Here is a 14962-nt window from a genome sequence, read left to right on the forward strand (position 1 = left end):
AAGAATAATTGAGACTTATCCTGTATACTAGAGAAACTTCAGAAGGCATAATGTAACTGTTCATATTATCAGATCTGCTGCTCTGAAATAATAAATTACAGCAAAACCTTAGCATGCACTGTAGGCTGCTCAGGAACCGCTGCATTTGTCAGCATGCAATTACATAGAATAAAATGTAATAGCTTCTAAAGGCAGTATGTAATCATTTCTTATGCCTTGCAGATACAGACAAACACACATAATGGCGACATGGGTTGATTTACTGAGTTATTGCAAAATACAGTACTTTGCAATCAATACAGAGCAACTCTATTCAAAAACTGTTAAATACATGGTAACATCTGTGTCCCCTTGTGATAACAAAGTAAAAAATATTAAAGTTTTAACAGCTGGAACATCAAATGATGATCTTCACAGAAGAGTAACAAAAGCATCGGTTGAAATCACACTCCAAATATTTAATTAGATGCAGCGTATGATCTATGCAGCAACTTTAATACTGGAATCCAGTACTCAAGGCTAGCTCTGTTTCACTGTATATTTGCATTTTAAAACTTTCCATTTTTATTTAATCCACTACTTAAGTTCTTGCCACTACCCTCTGCTTACACCCCGCTACCCCGAATTAGCCTCCCTTCAATGACCGACGTCACTGATGGACAGCCTCTGGAAGGCCAATTCAGATCTCGCCATAGCAGCAGGGGAGATCACCAGAGGACAGAGAAAGGAAAGAACATCCGAAGCAAGAAAGTAGGCATGAGAGGCTGTGACAGAACAAGTAGTTAAAAACAGGACAGTGCATCCGTGACTGTTACAAAATACTGTTCAAGCAGCAGAACTCATACGTGGATGCTTGTTGCTAAACAGCTCACTGATTTGTCATTGTAGGTGTTACACACATACAGAATTCAGCAATAGCGCAGTAAATGATAGAATTGAGATCACTAATTTTACAGCAGTGATCAAAAGCACCTTTCCAATGCCTGCCAGCGCAAAGCTTACGTCCAAAACGATGGGTCTGAAAATACAGTTGTTAGTCAGCGGAGGACTTGTGAGAACACATGTGAATTCAAGCCAGAACTGCTGACAGAGGACACAAAGTGCCATTTTCCAAGCAGCACTTGAATAGTTTACTTAACTTTCCCCTCTCCTTAGCCATCCCTTTTTTAAAGTAGTAAAAAAAAAACAACAAACAAAAAACAAAACGACACACAAAAAAACCCCCAACCAAACACAAAAAAAATTAAAGTAAAAAGACTTCATGGGAAATATTTTTAAAGGTGTTGTCAAACAACATTTCTTCAAGGCCAAGCTGTTGTAACAGTATACAGAAGTCAGCTTCCAGCAAGTTGACACTTCATATTTCCCTTTCCAATATTTTTAGGGTGCAGTTCAGCAGTGTGAGCACCAGGTCTGCATTTACAAAATGTGTGCTTGTCCCTGCAGGCAAGTAGATCTTGTACTTCAGCACTTCCTTACACATCTAAGCTTTGTATACACAGTTGGTGTGTATAAAACAGGCTCCTATCTTTGAAAACCACAGTACTTAAAATATCTTAACCATTAGACTTCCAATCTCTCGCTTTGGTATTGAATCAATAGAAAATTTACAATGCCATTCTTCAGCCTTACACAGACTGAGTTATTAACCAAGAAAATAAAAAAGTAACAAGTCTCAATATCCAAAGAAATCTACAAATACATTCATCAATATGTAGTACATTACGAATAAGGAGGCAATACATGGAATTGCTGTAGTATAAATGAAAACCAAGTAGCTGTAGGAAAGCCTGAAAGTCTTCCTAACGTTTTTTCTCAGGTGACATCTAATGTCACTGTAGCAATGACGATATAGCAGCTTCTACTATGTTACTTCCCAAGTTGTACACTTTATGTTTGATTGAAAAGGGGGGTGGGAAATGAAGGCCCTCTGAGGAGTTCAGCAGCAACACATAAGTGCATTGAAAACATCGATAATCTGTGGCACATAGGAATTAATGGATTACACAGGATACTTTTTTCTATTTACAGTATCATACACTTGTATAAAGTCTCTGCTGCCTTTTTTTTTTTTTTAAGTACTTAGCCTGTGGCAAATCACAGTAACATCATTCAAAGAAAAAGGAAATCCCATTTTCTTACGAAGACTAAGAGACTGATGGGTATTACTTATCCTTGCTTAAACTATCTACCCCTCTGAAGCCCATGAATCCCAAAATCTAATTGGCACAATAACATTTTGATAACTTAATACAGGAACTGATTGCTCTTGATTGTTTACCTATTGACTTAATCATTACGTTCACTGCTGGAGAATTATCCACTTTGCTAGATGTCAGAATTAATACATTTGAAAAAACAAAACAAAACACAAAAAACCCACACAATAAAAACCTGCAAGAAAGAGCGACTTTGCTGTTGGGTATCTGACTGCATGATAGGAAATACCAAAGCAATGGGGTATATCACAGTAATATCATGCTGCCTCTCAGACACCAAAGACTACAGCAAGCCTTCACAAATAATTACATTTATGGAAGTAGTAAGCAACTCAGCCTCAGCAAAAAACTGCCTTATCACCATGCTTAGTAGGGCATCAGAGCCTTCAAAGCAGTTTCTGGTACCAGTCTGAAGACACTGGGATTTCTGGTTCCAGCTGAGGCAGAGGCAAATTAGAGGGGATGTGACACAATGTGACACAGCTGAAAAAATTACATATTTGCACTTAAAGATGCAAAAGACACTGCACTGAAGGAGGAGAAACTACTAAATGACATCACATCTGTCTCTGAGGGCAGGAGGCATGGCCCTCTACTTTGCAACAGGATTTTAGGTAAGTATTTTAAAAATTTAAAAGAAATTGAATGTGTAACAATCAAGCAGAAGGACAACGCAGAACAAAAGAACTGTCTTTGAAGATCAGTTTCACATCCTTTACAAGAAACCTGGACCCATTTCTTTGCTGGTAAAACCCTGTCACCAGGTCTAAAGAGCCTTTACATAAAAGCAAGCAGATGGACACAAGTATGGAAATTTTAAATACTTACTAACTGTTGTATAGAAAAGTTTAGTTGTGAGACTGAGAAAGAAGGGCAGAGTTGCTTTTAGTCAAAGGATTGCACACTCTTCTAGAAAACAAAAACACACAGTAAAACAAAACAAAAAATCCAACCACCTATGCCAACTGATTATCAGTTTACTAACCTTTGTGTTTAAGTCCTCAACTAAGATATTAAAAATGCACTTGCAACACCTGAACACAAAACAGGGTGTACCTGCTATGACAAAATTACTTTTCTTTCCAGCATACTCTTCATTAGCTTTTGGTGCCACATGCTGAAGAAACTAGATTTAAATCAGTGAATGGCAAGTGTCAGCAGGCAATGATTTCCACTACACCGGTGGCTCCATCTTGATCATCCTTTTCTTCGACATCTCCTTTTTTTAAACTTTTAAATTTAAAAATCAATCTTCCATTTGGAAATTCAGAGCCAGGTCTGATTTTCTTTGTCACCTCTAGTCACACTGTAGGATATCTTCAGAGACCATTCTTATTTCTTGCCGATTCCATTCGTTACTTTTGATTTGGAGTGCCGATTCCTCCTTCTAGATGAATGGCTTTCACTATTGACTGAATGTTTTGGTGGACTGTTGTCAGCACCTGCTGAGAAATAAATATTTTTTGACTACATATGTATTTGACATTGTCAAGCTCTTGTCTAACAGACAGCAAGGCTACAGTGTTTCCTGTATGGATTATTTCAGGCTAATACAAACTGGTCAATACTCGTACTCCATCTAGTGGCCTATTTTTTTTAAAAAAAAGCAATTCTTAAGACTCCTGTAAAATTCTTCCTCCTCCAAAAAAATTCAGAAGTTTGCTACAGCAGAATATAGTGGTGAAATCCTCCATTTTAAATGACATCAATAATTAAACCTCCACATTTTTAACACTGGCAGGTACTACTATCAGAAACTAAGAACTATGGAAGCGTGGTCACAGATCCTCGTAAGAGTGCATTTCTTGTTTTCAGTCTTTCATGTGACAGACCATGTTTGACTCTGAGAAAACAGAGGGAAACAATGGGACTGAAAGAAGAATTCAAGAGAAAAACACGAAAGAGGCTGAAGTTTGTAATTAATGAAGTAACAGAAAGTCAGAGAAATATTTGCTTGGCCAGGTTTCTCCAGCATACATAAATGGGAAAAACATTTTGAGTGCAAATGCACAAATCTACTATACTGAGAATAAATTAATATCAGCATCCAGAAAAGTCATGTATGAAATATAAAGCAGCTCTGCTGTAGGTGCTTTTCAAGTATATGACAAATAAGAAATATTTTTAACGATACAAATACCTGGAGCATACACTTTGACAGAGATAAATTCCAGGTGTGAATCTTGATATTTGTTCAATAAGCAAGACCACACTGAAGAGTTAACGGAGGAGGCACGTAACTTAACTGACTTCTAGTGCAGGGAAAAGAAGTCAGAGAAGGAGGCTGCCTTTGCTTAGGACAGAGAAAGCTGTTTATGACCATCAGCACCGTATTGACTAGGCAAGTGTCAGTAAGCACACAAGCTCCAGGGCACATTCTTGACTGTTTCTTAACAAGCAGGAATAAAAACACAATTCACATTCATATGTTTCAAATCAAACATGCAATATTCAGAGAGAAAACCTGCCTACAACAGTTATGAAATGCATAATGCCCTAAACCTACAAGAATGGCCTGGAATAATGGCAGAAAAATTCAGTTGCTTCATTAAAAATAAATACATTTCCAACAGTTAGAAGAAAAAATGCACTAAAGCAAAATAGCTTTGCAGATGATTTATCTGCATAGCTCCTACAGGGATGTTTAAATAAGTCCAGGTGTCTCCAAGGTAAGTTTCTCAAGCCTCATTTCCTAGTGCTAAGCCTTAATGCTACCACTTCGAGAATATAGGTGCAAAAGTGCCAATACCTCTACTGAATTTAGAATGAAGCCAGGAAGCATCTGGACTGTATGGGCTGTCTTCACTTTCTGATAAGGTCTGCAAAAACAAGAAGGACACATGTCATTGGGATGCTGGTGGTTCTTGTAATCAGCACTTCTCCTGTTTGCAGATTAGACTTGTAAACTTAAACCGTGGCAGAAGTCCTCAAAAAACATTCAGTCAGTACTTAGGACTTTTCCCTTCTTAGTCAGAAGGTACAACGTAGATGATACAGTAAGAATGCACCACTTGCCATGTGATCTGTTGTGTAACCAAGTATTCTTAATATTCCCCTAGCATTCCACCTGTACAATGGGAACATTAGCTGACCATTCATCCCTGAATGCTTTGCTAAAATTACAGCCTCATTTTGAGTAACTAAGAGGACCGCATTCTTTAGAAACCACAGTGTAATCTGGGATCTGTCCAAGGCCCGCTGAATTCAGAGTTCTTTCTATTGACTTCAGTTAGCCTCTGGACCATCCCCCCTCACCCCCATTTATACTAGCTCTGGTAAAGAATTCTAATATCTAGGAGCTTTGCAGATTTAACTCTGGTATAAAACAAAACCAGGTTTCTTAATAAAGTACCTTTTCTCGGTGGCCGTAGTACTCTGCGTACCAAACCATACCATATAAACACAGGAAAGTTGTAAAGGCCTAAACAGGGAAGAGAAGAAAAAGAAAAAATAATCTGTAGAACTTTTTCCAAATTTCCTGCTGGTTCAAGGTCTCAGAGTCCCTGGAGATTCTGCATTCAGAGACTTTCATGCTCTGTTTCTCTCTGCATCTTTTGTCAGGATGAGTAAGACTCGTGTTTCAACTTCAAGGTACACATACATTCTACCACCATGCTGCATGCAGACCAGTTTTCAATGGGAGCATGAGAATACATACAGATCACCCACATATATGCAGAATACACTGTCAGTATGACTTTTGTCCTCACCTTGTGCAGTTATCATACAAAGGCAGTTGATAATATACCCACAAGTGCCTATCAGGAACAATCAGTCTGGGAGAAAAATGAATTCTCCTTCTCCCTGCCCCATGCTTAAGGCTGGGTTACGTTTGGTTTTGTGGTGCTCTGATCTGGGAAGCAATTCAATGCTTTTCCTCTCTGAAGTTTCAGGAATAAAATCGTCATGCTAAATAAGAGAACAATAAATTCTGACTCCCTATCACCTGTTCAAACTGTGTTCCCAACTAGAAGGGAGGAGTATTTATCTGTCAGCCCATTATAAATGCCTTATTTTTCACTGACCATTAAAAACATGTTTGGCATCAGTGAGAAGTCTGGCAAGACAATCATCCATTTACTATTATAAAATGGGCATTTCATGCTGCATTTGCAGTAATCACACTAAAGTACAGAAAGTTGCAGGCTGAGTGAGAACAATTTGCCTGATAAAGCAGGGCTGTTTATGTAGTTGTAAGACTCCAGTGTCAAACAACATGCATTACTTATTAATGCTATTCATTAACTCCTGTCCCTTTCCAGTGAGCATTATGGCAAGCACCACCAAAGTTAGCCTCAATCAAACCGACATTTTCTCTCATAAAGCACCCTATAGCTAGTGTTAGCTTCATTGTTAAGCACTGGTAAAGTGGCTATATTCTGCTATGTCAAGAAATAAGAAAAAAAAAGTTATTCTATTCCTTTCAAAGTGTGTTCTAAATGATGTAGCATTTGCTTTCCCTAGGACATGCACAAAGCTCTTTACCAACATTCCCCCACAATGATCCCCTGCTGCCAATGTTCCAGAGAGGAAGCTATTTAGATGCTTTCAATGCTTTATGTTTCACATGAGAAATCTCACTTACCACGCAGAGAAGCCAAAACACAACATACAGTATTTGTGTTTTGGAAAAAAGATCCTGTCCAAACTTTATGCACACAATAGCTTCAAGGAAAGCAATAACCCTGTGGGTAAATGAAAGAGAAGGGCGGGGAGGGGGGGGAAAGTGGTTACAAACACTAAGGATTTAACTCACATATTCACAACCCAGACCCCAGACTGTCAGCTCTAAACAAGCACTACTCTCTAGTGAGCACACACACCCCCCAACACCACCATTAAGTGAAATTCTCTGGGAAATTTATTTTTCTTTCTATACTTTTCTTCAGCATAAACAGCATACAAAAAGTGATCGACTGGCAGTTCACATTCCATGAGCCTCTGCTTGTCCAGGGAACAAGCAGGAACGTGTGCCAATAGCAGAGAATTTCTGTTTATACCTACCACTGTGCTTCATCCCTCATCAGATATAAATTTCTTTTCCATGCTGAACAACCAATAGACTCCCTGTCGGGTGAACTAGAACTGTGCTTTGGGTATTTCTCTACTGGATGTAAATTTACTACAATTCTAAATAGGCTACTTTGCTTGCTTCAGATGGATTTTAATGAGAATATTAACATGAAGCAGCATTTCAAATTCTCCGAGAATCCACGCATTTGCTCTGGTTTATCTGTAAACTTTGGTCCACACTACAGTATCAGAGGATTTGGGCAGAAATCTGAGAGGAAGAATTGCAATATTTACTTTCTTCTCTGGCATTACAAGAATCAAAACAAGTATCTCCAGCTCTCTACCCATTACCAGATATTTACATCTTTTCAGGCTCAGAGCTATGGAGGCTTGTCCACCACTTGGTGTGGAACAAGGCGTTATGAGTCCAAAGCTTCAGTCATCTGCCATGGAGATATATTTAGTTTGTATAGGTCCTGGACATAAAATTACATTTTTTTAACAAACACAAGTGTAGAAACATGACTGGTGCAGCAGAAGTATAGAAAATTGACTCTTCTCAAGCTGAAGCAAAACATGAAGAAAACAAATTTATAAAAGTTAAGTATTAAACTTGTTCAGTAGTGACTCTGAGGTTGTACATGAGCACATGCATGAACACTCCTCCTCAAACACATGCAGGCACACTTAACATCAGGTCAAGTGTTCCAGGCTCCCAAGATTGACACTGCAGGACACGTTCCCTACCAGCACTCTCCACAACCAGGGAGCTACTAAAAACAGCTCTACTGCCGGGCAGACAGGACCCAGCTCCCTCCGTGCAAGAGGGAGGAAAGATGTGTGCATGACTTAATGACTGGTATTGCAGAGATGGTCCTGCTGCAAATAATAAATTACAGCTTTCTCTGTACCATCTAATGTGACTTGCAGCATGATGAGTGGGGCCAAAACTTAGAATTGTGGAAGTAACACCTAATTGACCAATACTGCGAATTAATGAGGTGCATATTAGTAAAAACTTGAGAGCAGTATTACTCTGTTGGGTCACCAACTATTTTTCTTTCTTGGTTTTATATTATTCTTGCTGATCCAGCTGCAGATTAAAAAAATAGTTAAACTGAACTACAGCAGTGGGAACAGAAAGACCACCATCAGGAAACAAACATATGAGGGTATGATATACTCGAAGGTATAAACAAAACAATAGGCTATTTTCAACAAGGACTCAAAAAATGATACAGCTGTTTGTGCTGCATTTATACATTCTTTCCATTATTCTTGTCAAGAATACTTGGGTTAAGCACATTATACAATAGGACAGCTATTACAGTTAAAGAAGTAGTAAATCAAAAGATAGAAGAATGCTAACAGTGAAAGGTGTTAAGTGTCCTACTGAAGGGTGATGAGAATACTCAATAGAACTAAAGACACTGTAAGTTTTTATTCAGTCAAAACGGTCTTGTAACATCCTAACAGATACTCCTTTTTGAAAGGCTTCATCTTAATGAAAATGGTGCAATTTCCAGCAGACCTGTTGCATTGGCCTTGTTCATGCTGTACATCACTTACTGTTCATCTGTTGAGAGTGATGCTACAGTATACGTCAAGTCGCAGAGAACACAGTTTCATACTAATGCAAGGCCCTAATTGTAATTATTCCGATGGTTAGGCTGTTACAAGTGCAATTTGTGCCTTTAGAAGTGTGTCTTGATCACCACAGATATGAATATTCTACATACTTGCTTTTAATTGCTTCATAAATTATATTGTGGATAGTTAAATTAGTAGAAGAATGCTGCTTTTCCAACAAACAACAGGTACTCCTAGCGTTGCTCTGTTTTTTCTAGCAGATTAGAAAAGTAAGCAGTATCAAGGAGTTCAGAAGTTCATCTTTCTTTCTTTCTTCATAATGCAGAACTTGAAAATTCTTCCCCCAAAATTATAAAACTGTTTAAATGTGTCTTCTATAAGACTCTAAAATTACCATCTATGGTTGAGAAATTTTTTTTCATATAAACATCTCAATTCCTATATAATTTAAATACAGATTTCGGCAACATGTTTGTATTCAAATGCGTATCTCCAAAATATTAATACAGTTGATCTGTAACTACTAAGATGTTTATGCACAAACAGAGCAAGGTTATTTGATTTTAATTGTAAATTAAGTAGTCATATTAACTGTGTGATTAACTAGTTATCTTCACTACTAAAGAAGCATCCATACCAAACCCAGAAAGACAGGTTACTCTGCCATGATCATTACAAGAATCCAATGCCTTTTTAAGGACTGTCTATGTTACAGACTCTCTTCAGGAATCACAATGCATGTTTTGAGGAGGTGGATCTTCCCTTAGTAAGGAGGTTTAGGCTTACAGAAAATATTATCAACTCCTACTCGGCACCAGTAAAACTAAACAAGAAAGAGTTACTACCTGTTGCATGCCCATTGGATGTTACCGTCATGAGTTGAAGACAGTAACAGATCCATCCAGGAAGGTGATAAGTCAGTGAAAGAGGTGAATATTTAAGCCCAGCCAAACCCAAGGAGACACATGTCATGTTCTCCAGGGTACATTTATAACAAGAGTAGAAATCCCTTCAATTACATTGCAGCATGGTCTGCGCTCATCTCAATTAAATGTTGAGAAAGGGGTATTCTTTATGGTGGTGTAGCGCACCTGGAAACATGCCTTCCAGCCCAGCACTGTTCCTAAAACTCTGTAACATCCCTGAGACTAACAGTAAAGGTGAGGCAAGTTTGCCAGAGCACTGTCTCTAAATTAGATCTGAGTATTTTATGGCTCATTGAAATCTGTTCCAATTTAAAATAGTAATAGATTCTTCTATGAAACACAAAAATGGTTCAGACAATTCTGGAAATAAGACATACACTAATCTTGACAAAGAGAATGAAATGGCTGTTTTAATTTAAAATCATTGCCATCAGAAACTAGCTTCTTGAATAGTTTCTTAAAATATATATCACATTTTTTTCTTTAAGACATGATCTAGGATCTTTCATGTTTTCCCATTTGTAAACTTCCAAGTCATAAATCAGAAGGGACACTACCATGCTGCTTATTTACAAGAAGCATTTACAACTCTACAATAGCATATGCTTTAGGTTTCCAGAATGGTACATTTTAGTCAAGCCATCTAGAGAAGGAAGTTCTCACCAGAAGCAATCATGCAAATCATTTAAAGGTCTCCTCCAAGAGACATGTTGAAAGAGAGTGTAGCCAAGGTAACCATCGCTCATAGCGTTATCCTTTTCCCTCTTAGAGGATAGAATAGAATAGAAATAGTTGATAACCGTGGTTTGTTTCACTGTCTTCTGTTGCGATTCTGCTAACAGCAGCAATGCCCACCTTGACAGCCAGGTAAACATTGCTCCAATGACAGGCAAGCGGCAGAGGCAAAAGCTTCATCCTTCTCACCTGACTGAGAATATGGGCAGCAAAGCCAATGCTACTTTGAAGGAGCCTAGCTTTATCCAGCAGTTTCTAGTTCTTCCTTCTGTTCTTCTCCTTACTCATTCCATCACTTCCCATGTTCTACCTCCAAATCCAGAATTTTCCTTTTCTCTGAACTTGCAAAAAAAAGAAAATCTCTCCATACTGTTCTTTATACTAAAAACAACACAAGACAAGGACCGGCTTCATGCAAAGCCTGTCCCTGTGCTGGACTCATACTTAACACTTGTCCAAATGCTTCAAGAATGCAGCAAGAACACTTACCCAAACACCCAGCACTGAGTTCCCACCCTCTTGCACTGCGTATCTGTGAGGTATGCATAGTATTGCCTGAGAAGAGAAACAAGAAAATTCTTCAGTGAAGTTGAAAGTCCCCAGAGTATTTACATTTAGAAAACAAGTTTATGTTACAAATGTATCTATACTGAAAATGAAGTGCTGATGGTTAAAATCACATGCAATCATGCTGGATGTCTACCAGATGGCTTCAATTCTAGTAGGACAGATTATCACATAGATTGAATAGCTTGAAACAACACAGAAAACAATCCTGAGAGCAAGGACTGGGAAAGTACCCAAACCAGTAGGCTAACAAAGCTACGTATGTCTCCCGCCTCTCCACTGAATCTCTAATTCTTTTAGGCAAAGTGCAACAGCTTTGAAAGAACTAGAGAATCCCCCACTTTTTCCACAGTTTGTCTTTAATTTATTAACAATGGCATTTTCTTGACAGGTGTGGGTTTGAATCTTGAAAGAAACTGAATATGGCCATTCCATATCCTGGGTAAGTGCTCTAACCACTGGCATGTTTTCCTCTCAAGAACAGAGCAGAATTTCTCACTATTTTGAAAACAGTCTGGAGACCATTCTGCTCTCTTCCTTATGCTCTTTATGCTTCTAAATTTTAAGAGTTTAAGAGAGGGAAATTCCAAAAAAGTAGGACCAAAGTTCCAAGAGTCTCTGTCTCTGATTTCCACTGACAGATGGGGAAGACAAGTGTTATTAATCCAACAATACAAGGATTGTTTAAGAATAAAGACTTCTACAGGTTGGCAAGTGCCATAAAAATACTTAAAAGCTCACCTATACAGGAGCTTATAGGATGTTTAAGGTGATTTAGTTAACTGCGAAATCACTGCACATAACTTGAGATGCTAACAGCTGTATTTTAGGAATAAGCCAATGCACAGCTGCCATTTAACTGTCCGAGGTAATGTCACTTTACTCATGAATGGGAAATTCCCTGCCTCTAACTTCAAAATGGCATGCATTTTGTCTGCCTCCAGCTATGTCACAGGAAAAAAAAATTAAGGGGATTCTGCTAACAATGTGAAATACTGTGCATGACTAAAAGCAGGTTAATGTTTCTACACAACTGTTAACACTGCATATATACTGTTCTGTTACTCAGAATACGGTAATGCTCTATCTTTTCTTATAACATGCTAATATTTCCTGTAGACAAACAGAATAAGGAGCTCAGTTAGAAAAACCAACAGCTCTGTCTTTCCTCATCTACAATTTTGTGAGCATCTGACTCATCAACTTGGATACTTTCACATGCAGTCCTTAAGGATAACATATGCAGCTAACTCACAACACAGGCAGATGCTATACAAACAGAAGATGGAACAGACTGGTTCAGCATCCCTATGGAAACACAGATGTTTATATACATTTTATCTCATTAGTTTACTTGGCAAAAAATACACTTTATTGAAAAGTGATGATTGTTTTGCTTTTCATGGTGGCGAAAGCATAAATTTTTTTAAATGTGTTGTACTTATTCACAAACTATATGCAGTTCTTGGGTGCCTAGAAGTCAAGCTACTTTAAACATAAGAAAAAACACCATGGCAACAAAATTACCTTACAGTGGGTGCTGTAATGATTCCTATGAAGAGAATTCTCCCCCAACTTAAAGGGTGGCTTGCTTGGAACACAAAGATATGTTTCAAAAAGAATGTGTTCAACTCAGTCAGCTTAAAAAAAAAAAAAAAAAAAAGTTAGTTAACAGTGTCCAACTTATGTAACTCATTAATTAATGAGTTACTACAGAAAATGTACACAAAGATTAATATAGGAACCAAAACACGGAAGGAAAACTACTTATGCTCTCCTATAGCCATGCTGGTTAGACTGAGGATTTAAACAGTCTAAGATTCCCACTCTAGGACAAGCAAGGGATATACTAGTAAAACAAAGAATTCTCCCCTAGACACCTCTACGAAAGTATTTGCTCTTTTTCCAGAAACCCATTAAATGACCAGACACTAATTCACACTGCAGAGGTCTTCTGATAACTTTCATACCCGAAATGAGGTATGAATGACTGAGGTAAATTTGGTAGAGGAATAGAAGAGATCATATTAAAACAACAAAAAAAAACAAAACAAAAAAACCAAAAACCCCCAAAACAAACAAACAAAAAAATCCACCACAAAACACCACACTTCTGGTCCTCCTTTTAAAGACTAAATTCAGCAAATTGAAGAAAAGAAAAGGGAAGGAAAAAAAAAAAAAATTTAGGTTGTAGTGAAGTCTGCTAGCATTTGCATGACGAAGTACCAAAGCAGTTGGGACATATTATGGAGTCTTGCTGGATCAAGGCCAGAATTTCTAGTATCAGTAATCTATCCAAGAGTCAATGGGAAAGAAAGGGGGGGGGGAAGTCAAAAATAAGAAAACCCCAATCAAACAAAAAAACCCACCAAAACAAACAAAAAACCACCCCACCCAAAACTCCACTGCCTAGCAGTTTTTAAAACTGTATCAATTGCAAAGAGCAATCTGATGGCCAGTACAGCAATCTGTAACATTTGTTTTTTTCCACAGATTCTGTAATTACACTCCTGAACTATCATGTAACTCCCATGAAAAATGCCCTGCCCAATTCTGTATTATCAATTCATTTAACTGTGTATTTCAATGACAGACATAATTGCATTAGAATATCTTCTAGCCAAACACAGTCAGTAACTGAGCTGATGGCAGCTTTGATTTCACAGAATTTATTTCTTACCTGCCAAATGATCATGAAAAGGTAGATTCCAGCCACTCTTTGAAATGAAGACTTAGGGTCAAACCAGCGGACATAGGTCCAGCTGGCTGGGGTGAACTGTAATACAGCTCTTTTGATTTTCCCTGTGGTCGTGTGAATGTCCCTAGAAAAAGAGAACGGCTGGAGTAAATACAAGGAATATGCAAGTTAAAAAAAAAAAAAGCAATAGCCATGTTACTGATGTTTCGGGACAATCACACTTTCTTGCTGTACAGCAAAGATCTTCACAGACACAACTGTGTACCAGGCAAGGGTGAATAAAGAAACCTATTAAGCATTGCAGTCAGGGTGCATTCTGCTATGAAAGCCCACCCTCCTCTATCCTCAGTCAGTAACTAACTACAAAACATATCTACCATTCTCTCCATGAAGGAAAGAAACAAGGACTGTGATTCTGCAACCCCTTTGGAAGGTCTAGAGGGTATTTCTTCCTAGTGTATGCCGCCAATGCTCTTACCCCAAAGACTCCTTGTTCTAGAGCTCACTGACATCAATCCTTCAAGAATGCGTCAGATTCGTTATTCATTAATTGTATAAGGGTTTGAAAATACTGCACTCACAGCGTATACAACCCCTGCTGTTCTGATATTAGATGCATGCAAATCTTCTGGAGAGATATGATAGCACTTTTAAAAGCTAGAAGGCTTTTAAATTCCCACTTGAAAGGGGATGTGAATGGAGGTTCATCTGACAGATGCATTACTGGTTCTTGCTTTCGATAACATTAATTCAGATGATTAATTCAGCATCCAAAGAACAGGCAATCTAAGAAAAACCTCAGAGTTTCCTTTTCTGAAGGAGGACTAGCAGGGCTGGAAGTCAGTTTTCACCCTGTTATTTCCCTGACCCTTCTAGACAAAAAAGGAGATCCAGATTTGCTATTTCTGATACTTGTGTTCTGTTAGGCTAGTGGGATCTTAGGTTGGGGGAACCTTCTAACCTTTAAGATCCATGTTTATTCAACAAAAAAAGAAAGAGAAAACAAAAGGGCACAAGCAAAAGCTGCTCATTCTATGCAGCTCCTCTTCATATTAAAGTTCCAAAAAAATCTATTCATGCATTTAAAAGAACACGAGGAAAAATTATTCCACAAAGATAATAAAGACTAATCCTACCATAGACATTCTGGCTGAATAACTGAAAACTAAAAAGTTTTAACTTTCAGTTAGCTCTCTGAAAACAGAGGGACCATC

General features: G+C 38.1%; 1 protein-coding gene across 2 annotated transcripts in view; it reads right to left on the bottom strand.

Annotated features, from left to right (window-relative positions):
- Positions 1–242: 242 nt before the first annotated feature.
- Positions 243–14962, bottom strand: part of PTDSS1 (phosphatidylserine synthase 1) — a 32270-nt gene continuing 17550 nt past the window's right edge. Inside the window, exons 7-13 of one of the 2 annotated variants that reach the window (XM_082325178.1) lie at positions 13731–13872; positions 12578–12690; positions 10973–11038; positions 6805–6904; positions 5572–5640; positions 4969–5038; positions 243–3661 (exon numbers count right to left, since the gene is read on the bottom strand). In XM_082325178.1, coding sequence (XP_082181304.1) covers positions 3552–3661; positions 4969–5038; positions 5572–5640; positions 6805–6904; positions 10973–11038; positions 12578–12690; positions 13731–13872 — 670 coding nt within the window. In that variant the 3' untranslated portion in view covers positions 243–3551. Of the gene's footprint in view, positions 3665–4968; positions 5039–5571; positions 5641–6804; positions 6905–10972; positions 11039–12577; positions 12691–13730; positions 13873–14962 lie in introns of both variants that reach the window. The other variant, XM_082325177.1, reaches the window with a different exon arrangement.

Source organism: Platalea leucorodia (genome assembly GCF_965183815.1).
Source record: "Platalea leucorodia genome assembly, chromosome: 1".
Lineage (NCBI taxonomy): Eukaryota > Metazoa > Chordata > Aves > Pelecaniformes > Threskiornithidae > Platalea > Platalea leucorodia.